The sequence below is a fragment of the Egretta garzetta genome, unplaced genomic scaffold, assembly GCF_000687185.1.
Source record: "Egretta garzetta isolate BGI_Z169 unplaced genomic scaffold, ASM68718v1 scaffold280, whole genome shotgun sequence".
NCBI lineage: Eukaryota > Metazoa > Chordata > Aves > Pelecaniformes > Ardeidae > Egretta > Egretta garzetta.
In genome coordinates, this window is record NW_009258219.1 from 946,574 (window position 1) to 973,931 (window position 27,358).

The 27,358-nt window shown below is 39.0% G+C and overlaps 1 protein-coding gene across 1 annotated transcript in view; it reads left to right on the forward strand.

The window, feature by feature from the left end:
• PARG (poly(ADP-ribose) glycohydrolase) overlaps positions 1–25,573 on the forward strand; it is a 70,122-nt gene extending 44,549 nt beyond the window's left edge. Inside the window, exons 11-18 of the mRNA XM_035890651.1 lie at positions 1,599–1,659; positions 2,336–2,411; positions 4,715–4,862; positions 10,421–10,499; positions 11,305–11,413; positions 15,688–15,793; positions 21,165–21,293; positions 22,062–25,573. Coding sequence (XP_035746544.1) covers positions 1,599–1,659; positions 2,336–2,411; positions 4,715–4,862; positions 10,421–10,499; positions 11,305–11,413; positions 15,688–15,793; positions 21,165–21,293; positions 22,062–22,228 — 875 coding nt within the window. The 3' untranslated portion in view covers positions 22,229–25,573. The remainder of the gene's footprint in view (positions 1–1,598; positions 1,660–2,335; positions 2,412–4,714; positions 4,863–10,420; positions 10,500–11,304; positions 11,414–15,687; positions 15,794–21,164; positions 21,294–22,061) is intronic.
• Positions 25,574–27,358: the final 1,785 nt, after the last annotated feature.

Here is a 27,358-nt window from a genome sequence, read left to right on the forward strand (position 1 = left end):
TATTAGCTTCATATTCTCTCAGAAGGGTTTGTTTTAAAAGACAGACAGCTTTAAGCTATTAAACATGAAAATCCCTTAAGTTGGTTCAGTCCATCTTCAGTTCATCATTTTAGTTCACCACAAATTAAATGCAGCTACATCCTGTTTCAGCTATCAAACTTTCAGCAATGTCAATAGAAATAAATCTCTGAGGTTAAAAAGTAAATTGTGATCTATGTCTGGGACTGAGAAGAGATACAGTCTGTAGCTTTTTTTATATACTTGAGTAATAATGTTTTCATGCAAACCAAATCCTAAATTTATGCAGCTGTCCCTGACCCCCTGTGCATATGAAATCTGTTGGGAACATGAGTTATGAAACTACTGTATTAGATTTCTTAACATTCTAACTTTAAATAACATTCAGTGAGATTCTTGAGTGCTCTTTCCTTGAATTAAAATTTCTATCATACCTTTAAAAGACCCCATTTTTTGTTCTTTTTTGTCCAAGAAAAATTAGTAGGACTGAAGTAACTTAGCCCTATAAATTACTGTAATAATTTTGCAATTCTTGTTATTGTAAATGGTAATTGAATTCCTTGTAAAAGAACACAGTGGAGACTATATCAGCTGAAGACTTTGTGCTCAAAAGGTGAATGCTTAATTTGTAAAATATTGTCGCTAATACCAGAGTTCCCTTGTGGAAAAGCACTTGATTACTGAAAGCTGTGCACTTTTTTTTTTTAGAGCAAGCAACCCTTTTCCCTATATCTGTATAATTTTGAAGAAAAGAATAGGATTGTTTAAAGTTTTTGGAGGCATATGTTTGTGCTTTACATACAGTTTTGAGTGTTTTTCACAAGCCAGTGCAGTAGACTTACTGCAGCAAAGAACTGAGTCTCAAAATGAAGTTTTTATTAGGGTGACATCACCTAATAAAAGGTTGATGTTTTCTTTCTGTTGCAAAACTGAACTTTTTTGAGTAAAATAAGGAGGAAAAAAATGATAGTGCATCCTTCCTGCAATGAGCAATGGCTCCTCTTTTTCTCTTCAGGGCAAGAGTATCTTTTGCAGTTGAAATACAATTTCCCTGTATTTCACTAGCACCCTGGCAGGGCTGAAAGCAGCTTGATTTGGAATCCACTAACACTGCATCTTTATTGACACAGTAGGACTTCCTTGGAAATACAAGCTGCTGCTTCATCCATCCATAGGTTGAGTACTCTGTGCATTGCCTGTTGTCACTGAAAAGTAGTCCTCTCTAAGGAGTCACAGTTTCTTTCTAAGTAGCATCACATTTTACTTCAACTCTTGAGTCTTTCTAGTAGTGTTTACAGTTTAAGTGAAAATCGCTTAAGTAGTAGTTTTTCCTTGATCTGGAAAAAGAAAAATACCCAAACTCCAAAGGGAGAGAAGTGAATATTTTCATGTTAATTGTTTTCAATTTGAGCATGGGCTGTCAGGGGAAGATTCAAAGCTGCTCTTGAGGAAAGTTAAGCTCTTGTGTTTCTGCCAAGAATGATGTTTGCTGTAATTTTAAGAGATTACCACTTAAAATAATCTAAGGACTAAAGCTCCAGCAGTTAATGCATTTTCCTCTGGGATTGGTTTGCCTCTAGAACCTACGGGATTGGTGACGTTTACAAGGCAGTGTCTCCAGGAGTTTCCAGACTGGGAAAGGTAAGTCAAACATCCTATTAATGTAAGAAATTTCTTGAATCAATAACTCAGCCCCATTCATATGGAATTGATTCAAGCCTGGAAGTACTACAGAAAACAGTGTTTGGTATGGATTGTTATGGAGAGAAGTACAGAGGGAAGTGGGTGAACTGCCACGAGCAGTTTGAGTGCTCTGAGTCTTCTAGTATGCTTGTTTGCCTGTGAAGCCAACAAGTCTTAAGTGAATTTTTAACAGTAGCACATCTTTGGTGCTGTTGCTTGAGTGGGGAAAAAGAGAGAGATGACTTGATTTCAGAAATGACAGGAAACATAATGAAGCATGAGTGATAACCAGCATGAAAACACAAGTGTTACAGCTTTCTTGCTGGTTAGCAAGTTACTGTGGGACAAACCCGTGTCAAAAATGTAGAACTTCAATTTCAAGTTTGGGGGTTTACGATGAAAGAGGTGGAGAAACGGAACAATTACATTAACTATGTTAAACCTTTGCAAATTGTTTCTGAAAGGCAAATGCATTTTCTTTAATCCATCTGTTTTGGTTTTTGGTTTTTTTCAACCACCTTATGTTAAGGTGTGCAAGAAGTTTGGGTTTGGATGAGTTTTCTTTTTAAATGGATGTCTTTGTGTGGAGATTCCGTAATCATCCTTTCTGTACGATATTTTTCCTCAATGATAGATCTCAGAAGAAACTGTCTAGATTGCATGTCACCTATGAAGGCACCATCGAAAGCAATGGACAAGGTATGCTACAGGTAAGCGCATATAAGAGTATATGTGGCTTTAGGTCATGTCTTTGTCATACTTTTATGATCTGCCAGCCTAATAAAGTTATTTGTTTATCCTCAATTGACTTAAATGACAAGATGTTATGCAGTGCAAAAGAAACATCAAAATTAATTCCATGGGCAGTCTTAGTACTGTCAATGTTCCCAGCTCATCTAGGTCTGGACATGTACCTGGTACAGAAAGAACTGACAGAAAATCACAAGCCCTGGACAGCTTCAGGTCTTTTGGTTCAAACCAGGATTAAAGATTGACAAGATAAAAGCTTCAGGCTGTGATCTCGATGAGTTGTCAAGGGTTTCAGTTTATTTTAAAAAAATTATTCTAGTGCCCCAGACAGTGACCAGGTCAGTGGTTCAGGACACTTTCTTGCTGTTGTCAGCACCACTGTTTCAGTCTGGGAGCCGCTCAGCAAAAGAAATTCATAAGGAGGATGTCCTTTCCATATCTATAGCAAGAAACACATTTGAGTTTTCAAATTAGTTGTTTGGGTTTTGTCTTTAAAAAAAAAAGTCTGCATTCTTGTTCGTTTATCAAAAAAAAATTACAACTACTTTAGTCAGGAACAAGTGCTGCAAAGGAAGAGGAGGAGGGAGAATAGGAGAACTTCTTTCTGTGATGCTTTTTGCTCAAACTTAAAAAATGTCTCTTGACTTTATGAAACTTAAACACTCAGATGTGTATTAAAATTAAGACCTCAGCAACTGCTCAATAATAACTATTTCTCTGCGATCTCTCTATTCAACTGTACTGTAACCTCAGAGGTGAGAGAGGGTTGAATGATGCTTTTTCATGTACTGTTTCTGTTGTGCCCTGTAAAAGTGAGTGTTGCCTAGGTTGTGATATTTTTCCTCCTGGCTACTTCAAGTCTTATCAAACAAAATATCTCTGCTTGGATGATGAGTGCTCATTCCAGGAGGGAGCAGGATAACCAAGGCAAGACAAGGCAGGAGTCCATAGTGACCCCAGCCTCAGCAGGCAGGGTCACTGGCTGGGACAAGCAGAGCAGGGATGGTGACAATAACAGTTTCTGCTGACAGGCTGGTGGTTATCAGACAAAGGCAAGGTGGTGAGTCAGGTCACCAAGGTCAGTCCTCGATGTCTGGTCAGCAAGTGGGCATCAGCCGAGGACAGGCCTGGCCATGGGCCCATACATGATGTGTCTCAGGTCTAGGACAAGGGTGTGTGTTTGCCTGGGGGCCATGTGCCAGGGGCAAGGATGGGAGCCCAAGGTGTGAGGCTACTCAGCACAGTTACAGTGCATTTGGGACCTTGATGCACTGAACATTTAGGTAGTTTTCATGTTACTTTTTTGTATCATAGTCAAGTTAAGCAAATCTTAAACAACTGAAGTGTGTTGGCATTTACAGGATAGGCTTCAGGATCACTTGCTGTTGTAGTGCCTGGTGCTCTCTGTGCTTTAGACTTTACTCTAACTCCCGAGTCAGTTTGTAATCTACACAGATGTTTCTGTCACTCCAGCAACTTTTGTTACCCTCCTGTAAATGTGCTCTCATCAGCTATCTAAATAAAAATCAGTAAGAAGCTAATAGCATTTGAAAGATGAAGTGACTTTTAAAAATTATAAATTTATATGGACAGTTAATTTGCATAAACAGTAATCACTTTATTGAATAAACCAAATCCTTTTAAAACAGTTGTCTATATAAAAATGTAATTTGCAAAATATGTATTATTGCAGCAAAAAATAGATTCCAGAGCTTCTCTGTTTCAAGCAGAAACCTTAATGATTGAAGTGACTTGCCTTGTTCAAGTGCATTTCAAGGAGAATTTGTAAGATGTTCTTTTAGGTACAGAACAACTGGTACAGGGGCCATGTTAACCTAAAAATGCTTCAGTGTGGACAGCTGGGGCAGAATGCTTATTAAAGGACAACTTAATTCTTCAATGCCCATAAAATGAAAAAAATACTGTAATTTGCTGTTTGCATCTTTCACATTTACCAAAATATGTTTTATCCTTAAATATGTGCGTTCAAAGAAAATCCACAAAACTTTGAGAGCATTTGAGATGCAAAACTTTATTTTGCTGTGTAATATCTCACTTGTCTTAAGTTTTCTGAGAAGTAGAAAGAAAAAAGAGAAAAGGCATGCTGTTAATCAGGCTCTGTCCTACTGCTTATATTTTTAAGTGATAGCAGCAGATTTCAACAGAATTATTGATATTTGCGCAAGACTTTATTGCCTTGGTAAATGAAAGGATTTTATGCTGTTTGCTTATCTCATAATCGTCCTGAATATATTTTTGTTAGGTTGATTTTGCAAACCGTTTTGTTGGAGGTGGTGTGACTGGGGCAGGACTAGTACAAGAAGAAATTCGGTTTTTAATCAATCCAGAACTGATTGTATCGAGGCTCATCACTGAAGTCTTGGATCACAATGAATGTCTTATCATCACAGGTTAGTCTTTGCAGAAAATGTTTCATATCTTATTCTGGTTTTATGTATAGAAATTATATTTCAAGTTGAAGTTTGGTATGTTTAAATGCTGTAGGGATAAAAGAAAAGGAAGGAAAAAAAGTAAGACAATACGCAGTTGACAAAGAGCTTCCTTCTTCACCCCACCTCTTAAGACCATAGAGCTGCTGTTCCAATAGGCGTTTTGTGAAGGAAACAAAAACAAAAAAGGTGACAACAAGCAGACAAACCTTTTTTTATCCTATATAAACATATTTGAAGACTCAGTGTCTTTAGGCCTATGGTCTCAGCCATAATGCTTCTGTTATGTTAAAACGGGTGGTTTTTGTTCCTGTCTGGAATTTGTAACATTTGATGTGAGCAGTGGGATTGAAAACTCTGAGGAACTGCCTTCTGGTTACCAGAAAGGGGAGGAAATGGAAGAGGGGAAAATCAGCATCCATTAAAAAGGGTAGAAAGTCAGGAAATGTCTCTAAAGGATCTTGATCTTGTGAGCTACAAATGTGTTTGTGTTACTGGTAAGTTAGTTATGGGTTTGTAATTACAACATCAGAAACTAAAGGCTTCTCCAGTATGTTGTTGAGGGGCTATGTTGTTGAGGAGATGCACTGTGTCCAGTGCTTTGTTGAAAGTGTTTTTCCTTTTGTTTCCACATCTGTCATAGAACTTGAAATGTTTTATTATCCATTGGATTAAAATAGTTAGCATCAAAACACCAAATGTCACTATTAAGAACTGGAGAGGCGCAGGTCATGCTGTGTGTGTCTCAGTTCTATACGCAGGAACATAGTGAGCATTTTTCATGACTGAGAAATAAAATGATGCTATAATATTATTTACTCTAAAGAACAGCTATAAATTTAAAATATTTGATCGGAGAGATCATCTGGACAAACTTTGTAATAGATGAAGTATATTTTATATTTTTTTAGTTTGCACTGGTAAAAATGTTGGGTTTGGTTACCTGAGCTGTCTCAACAGTTAGGAATTTGTACAGGTATTAGAACACATTTCTTGGAAAAATCATTCCAAAGCATTTGCATGCACAGTAGAAATTTGAGCTTAGATCTTGCAAATCTTAGTCTGTCCTGATTTATTGATTGTACTGGGCAGAGCATCTTTTGTTTTCAGTCTTATACATGGTAATCTTTTTAAGACTGTTGGGATTTTTTCCACCCTGCCAAAACTAATGCCTTTTCTGTAAAAACTTTTTGATAAATTGGCTTTTTAAAAAAATGAGTCAGAAAATTCTCAGCCATCACTGATTTCTGTTGTGTATTTTGGATATGATACTATAATACGATTAACATATTGAAGTACTGTCCTCTGGGTGAGGCTCTTTGGGGTGGATAAAAAGAGAGCGCAGCTATCAGTCTGTGTAATAACTGACTGGGGGAAAACACTAAGTGAATGTTTTCAAAGACCTTCCATTCCCCTGCAAAAAGGGGTTGATTTGGCATGAACAATAAAGGTGAGGATGTTTTTTCCCTGCGGCAATATTTTAGTTTTCTTGAGCCATTGTACTTTACAGCGTTTTGCAATTAGTATTTGTGATATGGTGTTCTTCTGTAATGGAAACGGCCATTCCATCATTTTCATTTCATCCCTGGAGCTCTTCCACCTTGGTTCTTAGCCAAGTCTCCACTGCGTGTCACAATCCGCTTGATAAATTACATTCTTTGCGATGCATCTTGACTCAGCGGCCTAATGGGTATAACTGTGTAGCTTAAATTTGCAGAAGAGTCTGAGAAATTGGAGGGAAATTAAATTTGTTGTGATTGCACAGTGTCTGGGTAAGATCACTGCCATAATGAATATGGAACTGGTCACACAAACAGTAAAGTTCTTCAACAGAGACGTCTACCTACAGAAATGTCAGCAGCAATGCCAAAGATTCCCACAGTTGCATTTCTGGTAGAGCTGTGAATAGGTGTCAGTGGTTTTCATTCAGGGTTTTTTCTTTGTTTTTTTTTTTTTTTTTTTTTTTTGGTCCCCTCTTTGAGTTCACGTATACTCAGGCAGCATTAAGAGCAGATGAAGCTGTGTTCCATGTTTCCTTTAAATTTACAGACTGAACAATGGCCAGTCCTGGCCACATTTTAGCAATGCATTTTCAGAGTCTTCTAAGCACATTACCCGTGCAGTAAATGAGATCAGATAATGGGTTCAGCTGAAAATTTACTCAGAGGGAAAAATTGTTTTTCGGCTGGATTTAGCAGGCTGATCATGCCACTGTCTGGAGAGCCAGAAGACTAATGGTGGCACAAGGTAAGGATCAGAAGATCTGGCTGAAAGGGAGAGAAGGATCTTCCGCTCGCTTGTGGCAGTAAATGTGCGTTTATATCGGTGACTACAAAACTATACCCTTGCGCTTTTCACATGTACTCCTTTTTATTCAGTGCTAGTGGCACTGCCTTTTCAGAAGTCTAATTTCAGCTCATACGAAATACTAGAGGGACAGTATGGTGGCGTTTTTTTTTTCCCCCCAATCCCTGGGAACTTTATAATGCCATACAGATCATATGCAAATGAAAAGCTAGACTATGGAGTCTGAGAAAGGTATATGTATATTTAGTAATAATTGCAACTCTTCTAGATGGATGAGGTCCCATTAAGCACTAACTCTTGGCAATTTCACTGTTTGTCTGATGCTGTAACTATTACAAGTTTCACAAAGAATGTATTTTTGAATGATACTTGTATACGTTTTCTTTTGACTTTAGGCTTTTTTAGTTTATTTTGTAGCTTGTTTTTAGTGTTCTGATGGAACTGTGCTATTACGCTGTTATTTGCGGCTTGGCATTTCACCCCTTTATTATTTTTTTTATGGGAAGAAAAAAGATTCACCAGAAACATTAGCATATCCAATTTATCCTGTGCTGCTTCTGTTCTCCCAGCAACAGCAGTTTGTATCCCAGTTGTTCACAGGCAAAAGTGCTGCCAGTTGAATAACCATTTTGGTCTGACACATTTCCAGAGCTTCACTTATGAAAACTCATTGATTTTCATTAACTTTGGGTTTCTGGGACATGAGTTTAGAGTTCGTGTTATTTCTTCGAGTTTCTCTGTTATTGATTTTTTTTTTTTTTTTATATGCATTTGCTTGTTCATTTGTTTCCTGGTGCTTTCGTCATCAGACACTGTGCTCCCATAAAAATTAAGGAAAAAAACGAACCTTGAAAAAGTCAGCTTAATACTCTGATTGTCATTTGATGTATCCTGTTACAGTATCTTGATAACCCAGTCTTTTCTTTCCACATGCTAGACACCAAAGGAAATGCTTCCTTTTCAGAGTTGGAAGTTTTGCTATGTTGTCCCCTAAAGAGAGCTGTCAGAAAAGTCACATATTTCCCTTGTCTGTCCTTTCTTATTATGTGCTCAGACAGTTTTCCCAAGCATATCAGTAAATCTAAATTTTACCTGCATCAGGAAAAGCTTTACTGAAGGTTGACAGCCTACACTTCGATTAGAAGGCTGACTTCTGAATACTTAAGCCGTTCACGGTTGTCCTTTGTACGAGGGCATGGGTGTGTGTGAATATACAGACATACTCTGCCATCACAATTTTGAGGACTTTGATTTTGTAACAGGAAGCGAATTCTTGGTGAGGGATCTTACTGTCCCACTCATTTTGCACAGCAACTGTTCAAAATAGCCTTGGGTGGAATTTGTGTGCTCTCAGTACAGTTCATCACCTAGACAAATCCAAATAAATGAGTGGATAATAGGGCAGATGAGTTAAAGAAGCGCTGATAAGTCTTTTCAGTTAAATTAAATTTGGGTAAATGGGGAAAATGTCTTGAAGTATATGCATAATTTTAGACAGTTTTTTAACAGCTCATGTTTCATCTGCATAAGACTACTGAAAGCAAGCATTCAAATTCCCTTGTCAGATGAGGTTAAAATTGAATAGTTTTATGTTTCTGATTGTTCAACTTTTTTTTTTTTTTTCATTTAGAGATTGAAAAACTTTGAAATGAAATTTAAACGTTTGTATTCTCAGAGTGTCGCCGATCTGTGCAATAGTTAGGCATTACTCTTGTCTTAGTAATCGCATGGTTTGTGCTGTCAGCTTATAGGTCTTTCTAAAACCTATTTTTCTGTTATAGGCATAGCTGGTGTCACTGTAATTAAGGGGTTGCTTAACAGTTCTCTTCTTACTCTTCCTGTTTATAATTTGTGCCAAACTGTACCTGTACAAGCTGTTTTCCAAACAAGGTATTCTTTTCAGTCGCCTACTTTCAAGACTTGGCTGTTGTGAGCTCACAAGAGGTGAAAGTTGTGATCTTGCTGTGGCATTACTTTAGGAGCATTTCTTTGAAGCATTTGTGCATCCTCAGATTTTGAAGTGAGGTCCTGAAGTTCAGTGGAATGAGGTGAAAGGCAGCCTTTTAGAAAGGTGGTGATCCTTACTCTCAGTTAAAATGCTCTCCTTCTTGGCCTTGAGGTAAAGTTTTGAAAAGGAGTTCGCACAGTAGAGCATAATAGCTAAAATTACTGGAGGTCTTAATGAGCTACTTTCTTATAACCCTTCATGCTTGCCAAGATACCTTGCTGGACTTCTCACAGAGCAGCCAAGTATGCTCCAGTCCATGGTTTGTGGGTCCTTGAGCTTTTACAGAAGTAGCTTCTTGGTACTGACCACCGCAGCTGAGAGCGGTGGCCTTTTGGTCCATTCAGTGCCATTAATTGCTGTGATATCTGAGAATTTGTGTCAGGAACCATAGGGCAGGAATCGCGCTGAGCAAATGTAAAACGGAACAGTAACAAGGGAAAGCGGTGATTTATTGGGCAATGAGATTAGGAAGCTTTACAGTCCTACCTGTCCTTACGTAAGGTTGCCCTCAAGAGACTGTAGAGCAACAAGCTGGGTCACACTGACGTGTTGGAAATCTGCTTTGTTTCTGACCATTGGGGTTTTCTTTGGCTTTATGTATTTTAATTTTGTTAGAGAAATAAGACTTCTTAAAGAAATAAAATGTATAAACATACAGCTCACCACATATGCTTTTAATCTCTTTGTATTTTTCTTTTTATATTCCCTAAACTGTCGGCCCAGACATCTGCTAAATTGTGATGCAGTAGGGTTGCCCTGTTTTCAGTAGTGGAACGACTACTTTATCGTCATGTTTACAGGTAGTAACCAGAAAAAATAAAAGCAAAATGCTGGTGGTGTGAAGGCTTGCAGTCTTTGTTAACCAGATATTAGCCAGTAAAACTTGAAAGATGACAGGCAGTTTATTGAGAAGCTATTGAACTTGAGAGTGGCAAAATTGAAAGCTATCATCTTGTTATGTACTGGACATCATAAATAGATCTGCACTTGTTTTGTGCTGGGTGCCACACATCATCAGTGGAAAAGAAGATTCTGATGGTTACCAGAAGATCTTGTATTCTTGGTGCAGATATGAATCTCTATTTTCCATTGCTTCTGAGAGCTCCATGTTCATTTGGAGAAGCAGTGATTCCTATGAAAGATTTGACAAGTGAAAAAAACACGTGCGTATTTTGTATGTAATACAGAAAATAATTTGTTTCAGGTACTGAGCAGTACAGTGAGTATACAGGCTATGCAGAAACTTACCGGTGGGCAAGAAGCCATGAAGATCAGACCCCAAGGTAAAGTTCCACGTAAATTTTTCAAATGAAGGAATAAATAAATGTCATAAATTTGCAAACTTGGTACTTTATTTCCTAGCATTTGCCTTAATAGAGAATTTGACTGATCCTGCTCTCTTCAGTATACCCAACAAGCTAAGAAAGTTCTCTCATATTGAGATATTAATGCTAATAAATGGTACCTGCCAATATGTCAGTTCTTAAACCAACATCTTTTACAGTTATATGTATTTAATCCAACATTTTTGTTAGGGTACTGACTGAACTGTGGATTGCAATGTCACAAGAAGTTTGACAATGATACCTCAGGTGCCACAGTGCAGCTGCTGTGTGGCAAAATAAGATTTAATAATATGAATCTGAGTAGAAAGGTCTGAGCTCTTGAATTTATTTCTCCAACAATGTTATTGTAGTGTATACACAAAATTAATAATTTGGTATAGAAACATACACAATGTACTCTCATTTAAATGTTGGAGGAAGACAGAGCGCCAAAGTGCTTTTCTTTGACCTTGCGGTGTTCTTTCTTAATAAATAGTGCTGTGTAATTAGATTTGTTTTGTGTTTGTGCCCAAAGTCTAGCCAGAGTATTTCTAAATTTATAGGGAGATCTGTCTCATTTCTGATGCTGTTGTCATTCCTGACCCACAAAAAAAAAAAAGCGCTCTGTTGTCTGTTACGAGCTCACATTTCTAGCTGCTTCTAACAGAGAAGCTCTGCAGGCAATTGCTCATTTTGGATCATAATTACATGGCCAATATTAAACAACTAATGCCATCTACTTTTCTCCTCCCTCCAATTTTAGGGATGAATGGCAGCGACGCTACACGGAAATCGTTGCTATAGATGCGTTTCACTTCAGACGTTTCCTTGATCAGTTTGGTCCGGAGAAAATTAGGAGAGAGCTCAACAAGGCCAGTAACTTCTTAAAACAGCCTGCAGTTTCAGGCTGTTTCACTAATGTTTATGGTACCTTTTCAAATATTTTTGTGTTCTTATCTTCAGCTAAGGAACTTCTTGCTTAGTAGTGTCTCTTGTAAAAGGTCTACTTTTCAGGGTTTTGCTGTCTGATGTTAAGCAGAAGCTTGTCAAGTGGAATGACTCTTGTCCTTTGATATGCTATTCAAAGGTGTATTTTATTTAACTTTCAAAATAATAAATGAGGTTTGGATATACATTTTGTTAACTCTTCCCTGTCCTGCTCCTAAATTATGATTTTAAGTTCTCTTTGCCTGTTTGGCTCTGCTGGATCCTACTCAGCCCTCCAATCAAGGTCGAGAAGGGGGTACCTTATGTTTTAACACAGTGACAGTTCATAAATATGGTGCAACTTGCTTTTCTTCCATCTTTTTTGTTTGCTCTTGAAATAGTGACATATTACCTGAGAGTTTTATCTTTTCATATATTGGTATTGTCTTGAGATCAGGTCCATCTGTTCATATATCTCCTATCTTTATTTGCATAATAGCTGTAAGGGCTTTTGCAACTGAATGTGTATATACACAGCAGTCAGAGCTTGCAGTGATGGGGGGGATTCAGAAGACTGATAAATCAGGCCAGTTTTAATCCTTTAAACAAAACTTTTAGATTGATATTCAAAGCCAGCACACTTCCTACTAATAATTCTTACATGTTATGAACTTTTATCACTATATATTCAAAGCAGTCAGTCCTTGACCTTACCCCTGCGTTATCTGTGTGTATACTAAACTGCATAATTGGCTCCAATGGTCCTTGGTAGTCTTAGTCATCAGGGTTGCCAGGCTGAAGAGCTCTTTGACAAGGGAAGCTGGAATTGCGGTGGGTGTCTTTTTTTCTCTCCCTTGCCCTCCCTAATTTGGGAATCTTGTCCTTAAATAAAATATTTGAGTTTCTAGATGGTTCCCAGCCCTGGTCTCTGCCCTGGACTGTGTGCTGCGTAATGTTTGGGAACGTGGGGTTACTTTCCCAAGCTATGTCAGGTGCTTTATCATGTTGCATGGCTCAGATTTTCATGTTATTTGTTTTTCTTCTTGCTGTGCTGCTGCTTCTTTTCTTGAAGCTAAAGCAGTCTTTTCCCAGCTCTTGAGGTTGTACTTTTTCAACAGTTAGTAAGTGCCATCAGTGAGCTGTGTATAGTTCTGAGGCCTTAGCTTTCAACCTATGTCAGTGTTTTAAGGCCTTTGCTATTATCCCATGCATAAATTTTATCTCCCAACAAGAGGTGCCTGGTATCAATCTCCAGTTCCCATAGCAAATTCTCCTAAGTTAATAAGGCTAATGGGCCAGACTGAGGGCCTTGCATGGCTAGTAGAAGGCATAGGCAGTGAAAGGTCTGTGGCCTGTTACAGCAATTGCAATGCTATTTCTACTGAGCAGTTGAGGACAGGACTGCTTATACAGTTATACTATGTTAGTGTGCTTGTATTTGGGTTCAAAACTTGCTAATGATATCAAGTCTGCTTAGTGTGCTTTTATGTTTATAGATGCAGCGGGCCTCTGCTTTAGCTAAGGCGTTAGATAGGAGGACGCAATGCTACCATTGTTAAAGGCTTCTGCTTTCTATAGTATAGGAGGCTATAGAGTACTATAGGATGCATTTTAAATACATTCTAAGATAAGGCAGTGTGTTCCTAATTCTCAGCTGGAAAGGGAAAGGAAGTATACTTGAAAGCTAGTATTTTTTTTTTCCCTCCCAGAAATGATGTGCAGTGCTGAAGGACTAATCTAATTTAGTCGTAAAACCTTAGCATCTTGACTAAAGTAACATTCATCAGCTTGTTTCTTCATGGTTGGTAATGAAATTAGCCCTGAAAAAGACAGTAAATAAATTTTTGTAAACTTCAGTGATACCTTAGTACAAAATTCAAATTACCTGCTCTAGTGAATTTATGATCTGCCTACAATTTTCAATAGTATTGATTGGGTTTGGATTTTTAAAATAAATTGTGGTGGATCCATGCAACTTTTATATAGTGTGTCGGTTTGGCTGACATTGTTTGATGAGGACTGATTGGTATTTAAAGAAAATTTTAAGTCTGAATTAATTCTCTGTTTACTACAGTAAAAATTTCATTAGATTTATTGGAGGTTCTATAATATTTTAATAAATATTTTTTAATGTACTGTGGTCAGTTTTTTCAGTCTGATTTAAAATTAATATTAACCTTAAGATTTCTCTGTGGGTGAAAACAAGTTGATAGAATAAGCTGCAACTCTATTATGATTTAATAAATCAGGACTCAGTAAGCACAGTGTATGCACACAGGCTCTGAAATACACGTGTATTATGTATTAGTAGGCACAGCTCAGCATCCACATGTTTCCAGAGGTGGTTTTGTTTGTCTGTTATTTTGTTAGACATTAGGAAATGATTGAAACAATTTGAAGTGATTCTTCTCACAACTTGTACTTTCTTAGAAGCCTATATGATTTGTCTTAAAGAACTAGATGTTCACTCTCAGTTTTCTCAATAGGTAGCTATCTGAGGCTGACCCTTGTTTCTGGTTTAACCCATACTCAGAAAACAAGATTAATATTGTCTAAAGTCAGCTGTTCAGACTAAGGGGAAAAAAAAAAAATCATCTCTGATTTTAGCATTAAGATTTGCAAGTATATGTGTAAGAGATGTCACTACTTCATCCTTACCTGCCCCTTGAGATTATTGCCTAATAAAGACTCACTAGCAATAATTTTTCCAGTTGCAAGTTCCACTTTCCAAATCCTAAGGAACAACTGACTTATGAGTGGCATTGCAAGCCCAATTATAAATGTCATTAAGCCTATTTTGATAGTCACTGATTAAGAAAAGCTACAGCTTCATCTTTGGCAAGAAATGCTTCCCTAAGAATTATGGTATGCAGGACAATTATGCTTCAGTGTTAACTATGAGAACTGTATGTAACAGTTTTATATGGAAGCAAACCAATTGTAAACATCACCCAATGTCTAAATAGTAGGAGATAGCGTATATTTGAAGTTGTGTACAACTTAAAAGCAGATTCATTTATGTAGTTAAAAAGGAACAGCTCTTCTGCTTGCCATATGGAAGCAACCGCTTTAAAATTGCGCAGAAAGCTTTCATGTCCCTGGATTCCTAGGTGAAACCTATTTAAAATACTGGTGCACTGTCTCTTTTTTTAAAAAAGTAATTAGTTTTTCCTTTATCCTTTTTTTGCTATGAAAAATCATAAGGGAGCACTTACTTAGATATTTTTCTTCATGGCTGCTGAAGTCCTTCCACATATTTGCTGACTTCCTTATTGCATCTGAGATGGTTTTCGTTCTCTGTGTCCTGGCAAGTTGAGAAATACATGCCCATTAAGTAAAAGCTGAAAAGAAAATGGCATGCTGTTGCAACACCAATCCATTTCCCTCACTGGGAGGATGGAATTTGAAGTTATTTTCCACACAGCCAAGAGTACTAGCTAGCTTGGCCTGCTAGTTTTGTACAAACCTGCTTTGGACATGAAGCACTCTAATAGCTCTGACTTGAGAGCTCAAGTAGCTTGCATGCACCTGATGATGTCTAAGTGCTCCTTATGCAAATGCTGTATCGTGGTACCCTGCTAAATTACAACAAACGGGAGTCTGAATTTGCAGCTTAGATCAGATTGGAGCGAAACCATGGGTACTTCAATCTGTACCAGACAGTTGTACCAATTCAATACATTTTTGTACTGTTGAAAAACTTCCCAAAGAGATTTCCTTTCTGTACATGGAAGCACCTGCTTTTACTCAAGATTTCTTGGTGTATATCACTCCTACTCTCATTTATTGCATTAGACCTTTACGCTAAGATGCCATTTTGTATTTTATTTTCAGTTTTGAGGGATTTCAGTAATACTGGACACAGCAGTTCAGCTGTCATGTATGCTAAATGGGCTGCAAAGCAACAAACATGATACAATCTCTTGTTAAAGTTATTCTCTGCTCTGGCTATCCTGAAAAGTTTCCTAGTGCTGTGATGAAAGCCCTAGGAGTCAGCACTTGTATATAATTAACTTGGATCTAAATGAGGCAAAATTATTCTTGCCTTAAATTCTTTAGTCATTGACCTTAAATTTAAAGGAAGACTAGAGGTGTATTGAGGTAGTTTGAACCTGGTATTGCTAGAAGACAATACTGATTACTGTTAGCATCTTACTGTTTGAAAACACCACACCAGATTGCCTGTTGATTTCATCTTCTGACTCTTGTCTGCCTGCAGGCCTACTGTGGCTTTTCTCGACCCAGTGTTCCACCTCAACATCTCTCTGCAATAGCCACAGGAAACTGGGGATGCGGTGCCTTTGGAGGGGACTCCCGATTAAAAGGTAAATTACAGCAATTCATTAATTTCCAAATGAATCAAATAACATGATTTTGATTGTTGGCCACCTTTGTTGTTTTGTTGTTGTTCAGGTACATTTTTTGGTTTTGTTTGAATTAATACATTTTAGCCAAGAATTGGAATAGTAGTTAAACTGTCCATAGAACTGGTTCTTTAGCTTTGATCTTCAGGCCAGGAGTAACGTGGCCTAAAACAATAAAAATGCACGCTGCTTTTTTATGCTGTTTTCAGTTTAAAGTTCGAGGTAAGTACGTGATGGTGGAATGCTGAATTTACAAGGACATGTAGGACTGAAACCTTCAGAAGTACAGACGCTCAATATTAGTTGACAAAAGAACACGTTCACTGCAGTTCTCAGCCATACAAATCAGTTGACCTTTCTGGAGCAGTCTTTTTAGATTGTGCCTAAAATTTATATCTCTGCAAAGCTGTTTAAAATAGCTGGTAATTTGCAAGGCTTTACAAACTTGCTGGCAATGCTTAACGTTTAGTTTTGCTCCTTAATATGTTGCTGTATGCCAGAGGGGTTTCCAGTCACTCAGACATGCTGCTTTCTTTCCTGACTCACCTGCTATATCACTCACTTTCTCATGTTCTTTTATTTTGAATTAGAGTATTTATAATGCGGCAGATACTACATGCCTACATTCATTTAAGACTCTTCCTCATCACGTCAAGAACTGATGGATCCTGACATTTAAATGGGTATCCTGATTCATATAGTTCTAAGTAGAAATTTACATTTTTGTTTTCAAACATTTGGAAAGTATTTAACATTTGCTTTTCTGAACAGCTTTAGGTAGTTACATTAAGACAAACAATCATCAGGCTACCAGATTCATTAGGGGTTTTTTCTTAATGTGTTTTATTCACTGAGCATCTTTTTTTTTTTTTTTTTTTTTTTTTCTCAATGCTCATTGATTTCCTGACAGTTGTTTTTTGATTGCCAGTAGATAAAATGGGCTGCCAAGGGCAGGTCATCAATACCAGAAGTAGTGTTTACTGCAGGATCTGATCATCCTTGATTATGATTATGTTAGGAAGGTTTAATAAATGCTTTGATTTGCATAAGGCCTCCTCTTGGATCTGAACTGTAATATCCCATGTATGTTTTTTTCAAGGTATGGGTTTCTAATAAAAATATGGCTCATCTGATCTAAGCCAATATTTGTTGGACACTGGACGTGACTTTTACAATAGGGATTGCTCACTACAATGCTTTACTTCCTCTTCCCATCGGTCAAAGCTGAAAACTGAAGCATACTGAGAAAGACCACCAGAGCTGAGTCTATTTGGTGAGGTAGCCTGTAAGAAAAGTCTTTGATGTAGACAAAGAAATGAGCCATGAGGTGTGGTGCTTCGTAACTTGCATATGAACTCCGGCCAGAACGAGAACATGTAAAAACTTGAACATTCTCTCAGTTTTATTTTAACTTAGTATTTTAGTTTGAGCTTTCATTTATGTAACTTTTCATCTGGTTTTGGATCAACCTTATTTTTTTTTCTGAAATCTGTGAGAATTAACACTTAATGGCAAGTTACAGCACTGCTGCTGTTACGAAAAATCCATCTAAACCTATGTGTGTACTCTCAAGTCTTCTGTTCTTTTGGCAGACCTTAGAAAGACAGACATTGGTTTAACTTGCACTTAAGCTACTCTTAATTAATTTCTTTAGCTGACTCTCAAAAATCAATACTTAATAAAGAGAATTAAATGACAGTGGTGTGCTATGGGATATGGAGCTAGTAGTTTAATATGTGACCTATTCTCTGAGCTCATGCTGACTAGAAACAAGATGGCTTCATTCTTTTTTTTGTAAACCACGAGCTATGAAAAGAGTCCAGTAGTTTGTCATGTGTGGTTTTGTCAGAATAGAGTTGCATTTGATGTGTGGTAACCAAATGAAGTCTTTTCTAGTTCACAGATACTCCCTGCACAGTCGTAAGTGCTAACGGTGTTTCTCCCTTTTGTTCTAAAACACTGTATAGGGTTGTTCTGCACTGCAAATTCTCTCCATGGTTTCACTTCGTTATAAGCAAATTTCTTACACTGGAGAATAAACTTTTAGACTTCTTGGGGAGTCATCCATTCTTCATTTCAGAACATGTTTTTAAAAATGCCGCTACTATCAGTATCACGGTTTCACTGAACCCAAATAAAGAGCTTTTGTTGACTATACAGGCTTGACAGTGTATTGCAATGATAAAATAATTTTCAAAGGTTAAAATCTTGCTTTTTCATTTAACATTCTTAATTATACAGCCTTGTTCTTTCAGAAGTAGTATCTGGATCTGTAACAGAGACCTTGGAACTACCCAAGTATTTGGTGTAATTGGATATAACTGGATAAGAGCCACAATGCATTATATTTTTTCATTATTTTTTTTAGTCATGAATTAAGGGAACATGACTGTGTATGAAATATGGTTTCACTCAAGGTCACAGATGATGCAAAACCTAAAGTATTCTTAAGGGAGTAAAAAAAAAAAAAAATCTGGCTTTATAAATTAAAGACCTGGTACGTAAACAAGACAGATTCCAGTGAAGTCAGGGATACTTCTACAAAATTTTTGTATGAAATTAAGATAGACTTTAAATATGGAAAAAAAGTATGTTTCTTTCATTGGGAGAAGTTGAAGATCTTGTCTTGCTTTTCAAACCAGAGGATAATTTAACATTACCAGCTGCAGGGACTCCATGCAACTGTCTAAAGATTATAAAAGTGTTGTTTTATTGAAAATAGCTGAGATGATCTGATGAGGCCTCTCATAAATACATAACTTTAACTTCTATCAGTTGTGAGAAAGTACTCTCTAGATGAATTGGCGTTCTTATTTACCTGAGAAAATAAAGCTCAATAGGAAGACTGCCATCAGCTTTATAAAAGACCCTTGTAGGATTGGTGGAAGGAGAGAAAATCATGCATCTTGCCTCATGTAAACACATGCGATGTTGAGGCGCTACCGTGATAGTACTGCAGTTCTGAACTTAGGTGGTAGGCAACAGCAGGAGGAGTGCTGGGTGTTTGACCAGCACAGTGTTGCTGCGCCTGCAGTAGCGGAGCTCCGCTCTGCTTGCCCCTGCTGTGTCTCTGGTGCCACTCTGGGCTTTGGCTGCGCTGCCGCAGCGGGGAGTCCCTGGTGAGAACATCCTTTCCTCTGGATAAATGGGACTGAGCGCCTAGGGCCTGCAAGGATAGTTGGGTCCCCAGAGGGATTTGTATCATGCTTCCACTGCCCTTGTGCACTGGTAGAAGGTGGCATGTCAGCACAGCCATTCCTGCAGGTCTGGGAAGAGTTAAATGGGAACACATCAGCTGGGTGCAAGAGAGCCCAAATCCCTCCAGTCCTCTGTACCACAGGCTCTATTGCTCTTCTTCTGGTGCTCCTTTCTGTATCAGTAGCATAGAAATTTCAGGTGGTGGTGTGTATCATTAATGCCCCGAAGATTGTGAAGCCTGATCCTTGACAGAAATTTTGACCCTCGTTTCATAAGATTTATAGCAATTCAAAATAAACAGTAGAAAATGTTTAATATCTTCTGTAAAGTGAAACCGCATTGCTTATTTGGAATGAATAATAAGATTCATTAGGTTCTGTTCCCCTATGCAAGCTAGTTAATTAGACCTTTTAAAAGCTTTACCAAATCCACAGCTGGTTCAGTAGTTTAATTAAAATATCATTCCCAGATTGAGATTAATTTCACATGTGAATCATGTAATTTATAATTTTAGCTACAGGTTTACAAGAGGGTTTTTGATTAAAGAATGCAGTATTTTATTAGGTCTCTGTTTAAAAATGTGAAAGATCTTGAGCTGAGCTATGAACAGCTTTCTGTTTAGTTTCCGCTAGCAGGTGGTAATGCAGCATGTACTCTATTTTATTTAAAATTAATCTTTACAAAGACAATATTAATCACATTTTAATTAACTCTACTAACTGGGTAGAAAAGGAAAGAATTAATATCAGAGCTGCACCCATGGGCTCTGAAATCAGACAAGCCGTAAGAGATTAAATAGTTGCTGGGGTCCATTATTTGGACTGTTGTCACATTACCTGAAATGAACGTGTGATTGATTGCATGCATCGGTGACGCTCCAGCCTCGCAGCACCAGTTGGTAAAAAAGCTGCGCTCTTGGAATAATTTGGTGCTACCTAAAAGGGTCCTGGTTTTTCTTGTCCCCTCCCTGTTCTTGGCTGTGTGGTCTGGTACCCTCCCTTGGATCAGCTGCGGCTGTTAGCAAACCCTTCACTCAGCCAGCTCGGTTGCTAACCTAGCAGAACACAATTAGCTTTTGTTCTTTTGTTACATAACTTTTCTGCCAGGGTGGTGAATGGAATTGGCTCAGGGAGACTCTGAGGAGCACCTGAGAGCTGCAGAAAAGTCAGGAGGTGGGTGAGAAAGGAGAAAATGCAGCTGGACCAGAGGGACTTTCTCCAATTGCAGTGGGTCATTAGCTTGGCTCAGCTGGGATCAATATCCCAGATGATTTCTCAAGATGAATCTTCAAAAATCTGTTTCCAAGATAGGAGGCATTCTTTGTTCTTTTCTGTATAGAAGAACAAAGTCTGTCTATTTTGTAATGTTAGCCATTAACAGAACTGGGGATGCGGCTTGGTCCAGCAAGGTTGACATAAAGCTGGAAGTTAAATAAGCTGGAAGTTAAATAACCTGAATTGCATTCCTGGCATTGCCACTCACTCTTTATAGGTCAGAATGAGCCATCATATTCTATGCTGCATACTTTATTATAGGTAAGATAGACACCTTAAATTGCACGGTAAGAGGCTGCAGAACCATAGGTCTCCTCTGGGGAGCTAAAAGGTGGGTCAGCTCCTGCCTTGTGTGGCTTACCTAGTGGAAGGGTTGGCTCCATCCCTTCTGAAGGGTGGCAGAGAATGGAAATGGTGATGTGCTAATGGATGTGTTTTACCCCACTGCTGGTGACTCGATGCAAGCAGCTTAAACCAGGATGTAAGGTGGTGCTCTGTCTTCTTACGCTGTCACTCACGTTTATTGGATAATTAATGGCTGTATGCTCCTTGGGGGCAGACACAGACCCCGAAAAGAAAACCAACCCTTTGATTTTTAAGCACAATGTTTATCTAGGAAAGTAAGGGTGGTTGTTGCTAGTGACTCCAGCAGAATCCTCAGTGCTCTGAGCTGCAGTGCCCAGTATTCTTCACTTTGTTTTAAAAGTGGAAATAATCCTATCTCTCCATTGTTCAAATTGCCTTGCAGCGTTCACCTGGAGATGGGTGGTGTGATTATTTGCTGTAAACTTAGGCTGTGTTTTTCCCTTCAGCGAATTGTTTTACCCTGTATTCATGTGTGTAATCTTCTGTTGTTTCAGCCTTAATACAGATATTGGCAGCTGCTGAGGCTGGACGTGATGTTGTTTATTTTACCTTTGGAGATGCGGAGCTGATGCGGGATATTTACAGCATGCACACTTTTCTCTGTGAGAAGGGCCAAACTATTGGTGAGCATAAGGGAATCTTTTTCATGCAGCAGAGAGACATCACTGTCTCTGTAAGTGGAAGTTGTCTGATAAGAATTATTGTCAAGTCCCAAACACAAGAAAATAGGTCTCTGTTTACTTGTACCTATTTCCAGAGTGGGGAACTCTTCTGATTCAGGGTCAACTGCACAGTGTTAATCTGTAAGGAGACTTCTTGAATCCTTTTCTGATTCACTTGGGAGTTACAGTCCAGAATTTGGAAAATAGAGGTACACGTGGTAGACAGAAGATTTGCAGAAATTTTTAATATAACTCAAAGTGCTTTAGAAAGGGAAAATCTGCTTACGCATTCTTGATGGAGATTTGTCTTACAGTGGTTCTGGCTTGATCCTGCGAGATGTGGTCAGATCCAGTAGCACTACAAGAAAAGCAGTGTATCCATTGCCCCACTGTATTCGTTACACGCGTTTAATTTCTGGGACAGAAGCACAAAGCTAGGTGATTGGCAATATGTTTGTAAGTAATACGTGTGCCAGCCTAATGTTCAACTAGCTCGTGCGGAAAGCTCAGCGGAAAGTTGAGGGAGCCCACCCTATGTTCTGAACAAACTTTGCAACAGTCACGTTCCCCTTACACAGTTGTCTACCCCCTCTTTCACTGCTCATTTAAAGAGATGTTCCTAGCTGCTGTCTCAGTGTGAGTGTGCGCTTCTAGTCTTCATTTGCAGTCATATATTCTTCATATGGCATGATCTGATGTGGTTTTTAATTATTTCTTTTTATTTTTAAGGGGACATTTATAGGCTGTTACTGAGATATTACAATGAAGAATGCAGAAGCTGTTCTACTTCAGGACCAGATGTCAAGCTGTACTCTTTCATATACAACACCATTGAGTCCTATGCAGATTCTACTGATGATGATGAAGAAGAAAAAGGGTTGTGCTTTGAGGATTGAAATAAATCTATTTGATCAGAATATTGTTCATCTCCTCCCACTGGTATATTGTGTGAATTAATTGCTGGGTATAATGTATGAATTGGCTTAACTTAATATGTATTGACTGCATTGGTAGTTATGTATAACACCCAAACAAAAAAAAAACCCCACCCTTGAGAGATGAGATTTTTTTGTTTCATGGTTTCATACAGGAAAACCTTGTTCATGTCTGTACAGAAACGATTTCTTTGGTAAATCTGGTTTGCAGTATACCTTGTTAAGCAGGATATTTTAGTACACATTTGTATTTCAGTCAGAAAAACTGCTGGAAGACTTCAGAAGATTTCTCTCTATACCTTTGCCTTTATTTTTCAGAAATCTGATCTGGATTGCTCATGTAAGCTTAGTGCTGGAGTGCAGGCAGAGAGAGCGTTATAATGATCGTTCTTACTGAAAATTGGCCATAATCCAATTACCTCCTTAAGACTGCCACGGAACCTTCGTTATTAGCAATTTTTTTCATTCATTTAACTTAAAATGTCCTGGATTTAATCTATTTTCTTAATAAATGGTTAAAAAATGGAAGATTCTGGAGGAGCTATAATGCATTTCACGACTGCATTGTCTTCAGTGAATCTGCAGAAAAGTTAGCATGAAGAAGTAGAGAAAAAAGCGAAGTATGGGAGGGTGGGAAAATGAGAAACGTGACCAAAGTTAAAAGCAGGGGGAAACATTTTCACACGAAACTCTTCAATACCATTTTTCTGGTGCTATCTGTTACAACGTTGAACAAGGTCTTGGACGCGTTAGTATATCTGAAGTTTCTCAAGGGTCGCTGTTGCTGGCGATGCCATTTGAATTAAGGTCTGCTAGTTGTGTTTATATTGTCATATCAGTTCTCCTTTATCGCAGTGTGCATACACGTGAGTATAAGATCCCCATGGGATGACATGAGTGAGGAAATGGAAATCACTAACGTTACCAGTGGGAGGAAAGTCTGCAGGCTACAGATAAGAACAGGAGGTCTTGTTAGGAGTTTGCGCCTGCGTCTTTTTAGGCATGGGAACGATAACAATGGAGAGAGGGCAAAAGATGTGTAAAAACTGTGCTATTACTATCTCTGTGAATACCAAATTAGTGTTGCTGTAGTACATTAATAGTTTATGCAAAACTGCAGATACATCTGTGATAAAACTTTTCCAGGTCTATGTACAGGGTCACTCCAGTGAAACGTTTGTTAGGTCAAACCCAGTTTAAGTTTAAGCCCAAATTGCTAAGTTTCGCCTCTTCTGTGCTAGATTTTTCTGGTCCGTCGTGGTGCTATTACCAGTTGAGCACTACAAGTAAAACCCGCAGCAGGAAATGTAGTGAGCGAAGGCTCTAGTATCGACAAATCCTTTCAGCTAATGTCAGATAAAACCTCTCCAAGCCTGAAACACGGCGTGGTAATTAAATGCTGGAAGCTGTTGGCAGTCTGGCTTACGAAAAGGCACTCGCTGCTTGAGCTGCTCTGGTGGAAGCAATAGCAAAGAGTTTGGGGTGTTTACAAACACCTTCAGCGCCGCACCTCTGCATTAATGCGAAGCGGGCAGCTCGGAAGCATGTTGCTTGGAAGGCAGCAGGCACAGCAGTGTAAGGGATTCGCCCTGTTCTTCCCACCAGCTGTAGTTTTTTCTGCCCCCATACATTACGACGAAAATATTTGGGCTAGGATTTCAGGCCCTTCTTTGTGTTTGCAACTTGTGTCCTCAGAGTTAGCAGCGATCTTTTTCTCTTGCTCCTGGTGTCTTCAGTGTTGGCTCGGATTCTGGCAATAGGAATAACAGTGGTTTATATAATAAGCTCTTACTTGGGCATTCAGGTGCAACCATGATAGCGCTTCTAGATGCAATGCCAATGATAAATGTACCCTGTTAATTAAGACAAGTGATGGAAAATTGGTGCTATCTGCCAAACCTTCTTCACCCTACTGCTCAGGATTTCCTATAGAAGAGGTGAACAGAATTTGTTCCTAAACAACTGGAAGAAAATAGAGCAAAAAGCTTTAGGTGGCTAGTCATGACCTGCCCTTTCTTGGAAATAAACACACCTTTATTAGTGCAATATTAATTTTCATTGTGAGGGGAAGTGATTTGTCCAGTATGAAAAATGTACCAAAATAAGATGGCATAAAATTCTACTTTAATTCTAGAAATGGAAAAATATACTGAACTTTGGACAGATCCTCTGAAGATCATATTATAGGGTATCCAGTTAAGAGAGTTTTTGCGGTGTCAGGTGTTCCCAGGATAATCCTAGTTATTTTGTGCAGCCTGTATTTTCACGGATATCTGAGAATTTTCTAATATGGGGAAGAATGCCTTTTATGTGAGATCACTCTTTAGCATATGTTTACCATATATTTTTTTTTTCCCCTTATGAAATACGGTTGTATGGTCAGGAGAAAAGGGAACCACTTACTCATTTTCTGTTTAATGTGTTATCTGATTAAGAGGGATATATCCTGTGTTCTGCTGCGTGTCCCTGATCTCCTAAAGGGCAGCGTCGTGAGAACACTTTGAGTATGACTTGATCGCAGACAGGCTGAAGATTATATTTTTCTTGGTTGTTTTGGGTTGGTTGGTTGAGGTTTTTTAGCAAAATAGCCCAGAATTAACAAATTAACCACGGTGTTACATTCCCATGACTTTCTAATTCAATGAAGAGCTAAGCTGCCCGCAATGCTGCACGTGGAAGCGGGAATTTTGCATCAGCCCAACACGTGCTCTGCCTCTTTCTTTCTTTGTCCCTCCACCCACCACTCCCCATCTATAAACCACCCGGAATGCTTTCCTTAGCTGGAGGCGCCTTTTGGCGCTCTGCTGGAAGTAGCGCGGAACGGAGATGCCGACGGTCTCTGTGCAGCCTGGCAAGCTTCAGTTTCGCCCTTCTAGAAACCTGTTTACGGAGTATTCCGGTTTGGGGGTTGTTTTTAATTACTTTAGGTATGTTTGCTATATGATTTCAAATAAAAATAAACTTCCTACCAAAACTTTTGTTTTATACTTTTTAGCAGCTAAATTGAATGCTTAATATGGAACAACAACAGGCAGTCATGTAGATTGCAATGTTGCCTCATAGTCAAGCTTGGTGTCGGAGCACTCCTGTTGTTTTACAGCTCTTGCACCTAAACTCCTCAGTTTTGAGGTTTTCTTACCTAATGATGAGTACCCATTACTGTATATATTAATTTATAAACTGTTGAAGTGTTCCTGACATTCTTCTAAACTTACAGTTTATGCACCATTATATTATATTGATTTTTCTGGACCTGTATGCTGATGTTTACATGATTTTGTAGGAATACGATTAAAAAATCCTGACTGAAGCAGTATCGTGTGCTTGGTCTCGTCATGTGCTTTCCAGGCCAGAGAAATTCCAGCGCATTTGAATGTACACGGCACAATAATGTAGTTCTAGCAGTAAATGTAATGATTCAAGTATTTCGATACGTAAAATACAGCTAAGTAATTTAATCTTGCTGTCCAGTATTGTCGCGGTTGCTCCTCTCTGCGAAGCGATGTACAAGGAACCACTGTAAATCGGAAGGGTGTGAGCCTGAGACTTCGCCCGTCTGTACGGCCATACGGAGGCATTTCCTTGTTCATTCCCAATCCGCTTTTGGTAAGCGAGGAAGTGTTGATTATTCTTTGAACTTCATGAAGGAAATAGAACTGAATAAAACCCTAAAAAGATAATGAACATGTCGCGTAAATGTTTGCATGGTTCATAAAAGTGGGACTGACGTCCTCCTAGATGAAAAGATTTAGAACAGTTTTTCAAAAATCTTGGTTTAAGCCAGTAAGGAACTTTTAAATAATAATATTATTACTATTATTGAAAATGAGGATAAAATACAGTTTCTGATTGCTCCAAGGGTTTAGATGTAGCCGAGCTCATTAGAGTTTGCCGTGTCGATGCTGAAGGATTCAGTCCGTAGCACAGCAGGGGCAGTGAGGACGATGTTACTGTCCCAGGCTGCCGCTGACCTACTGGTGATCAGCAAACGCCCTCGGGAATACGCTCAGCAACTCCTACCGGCACCCCCAGCCTGAGGAGGTCACTCCTTAAGGATAAAGCACGATTGTCAAGGGCGGCTTCCCCGTGGATTTTCCCCATATTTTTTTTCTCCATTGCAAACCATTTGCTTCCCACCTGTGTGCCGGTACTCGGGCAGAGGAGCCCCAGGCCACTGCATTTTACAACTTCTGATGTTGATGTTCCAAGAGGTCTGCAGCCTCTCGGCCTGAGCAGCCCTCTGGGACAGACGGCCGTCCTCAGGATGTTGGACCTCGGGATACCAAAAGCTGTTGTGAACTCTGTGAGGTTCACCCATCTATTTGTGTATTAGCCAGTGTAGGGTGATGCAGCGTTCGGATGGGTGACTGGCTTTTTTTTTCCTTTTTTTAAAATTGGCAAAAGTCTCCTTACTGTTTTGTGGTACATCTTTGACAAGAGTGAGAACATCCATGAAATCGTGGAAACTGCAAGATGCTACAGCTGTCTGAGGTCGTTTTTTGTTTGGTTTGGGGTTTTTTTAACAAAGAATTGAGTATTTATGATCTTATTTTGTGCTCATGGTATTTCGTGCTCATTTATCATTGCTTAAGCGAGTGTGACCTGGAAGCTGCACAGGAGGTATCTGTCACCGATGGCTCCATTGCAGAAATACCATCAGTTTCTGCTAAACTGAGCTGTTGGCCGGGTTACGTTACGCGGTTCTGGTAAGTGGCACTTGGCCCGCGGTTAGAGGAAGCGCTGGTGTGCTTCAGGTCCTCTCGGTAACGCCATGGCACGCCGTGACGATGCTTGCGGAGAGGCCTGCGCCGTGCTACGCGTGCTGGTTCGTTGATCCATACATTGCAGAAGCTTAAAGAAGCTGTCACAAACTACAGGGAGCACGGATCGTTAAGATGTAGTTAATCAGCTGTAAATCTACCAAGCAGGGGGTGGTGGAACCTGTGCATGGGAGAGAGACTGCGCGCGCGCGCTCAACAATCTGCCTGTGCTGTCTGTCTGTCTGTCTGGTATCTGCAGTTCATGCACCTCAGCCTTCGCCAGTCAGCTCTTCTCTAGATCAAATGGATTGCACTGAAAATCCTTTGTACA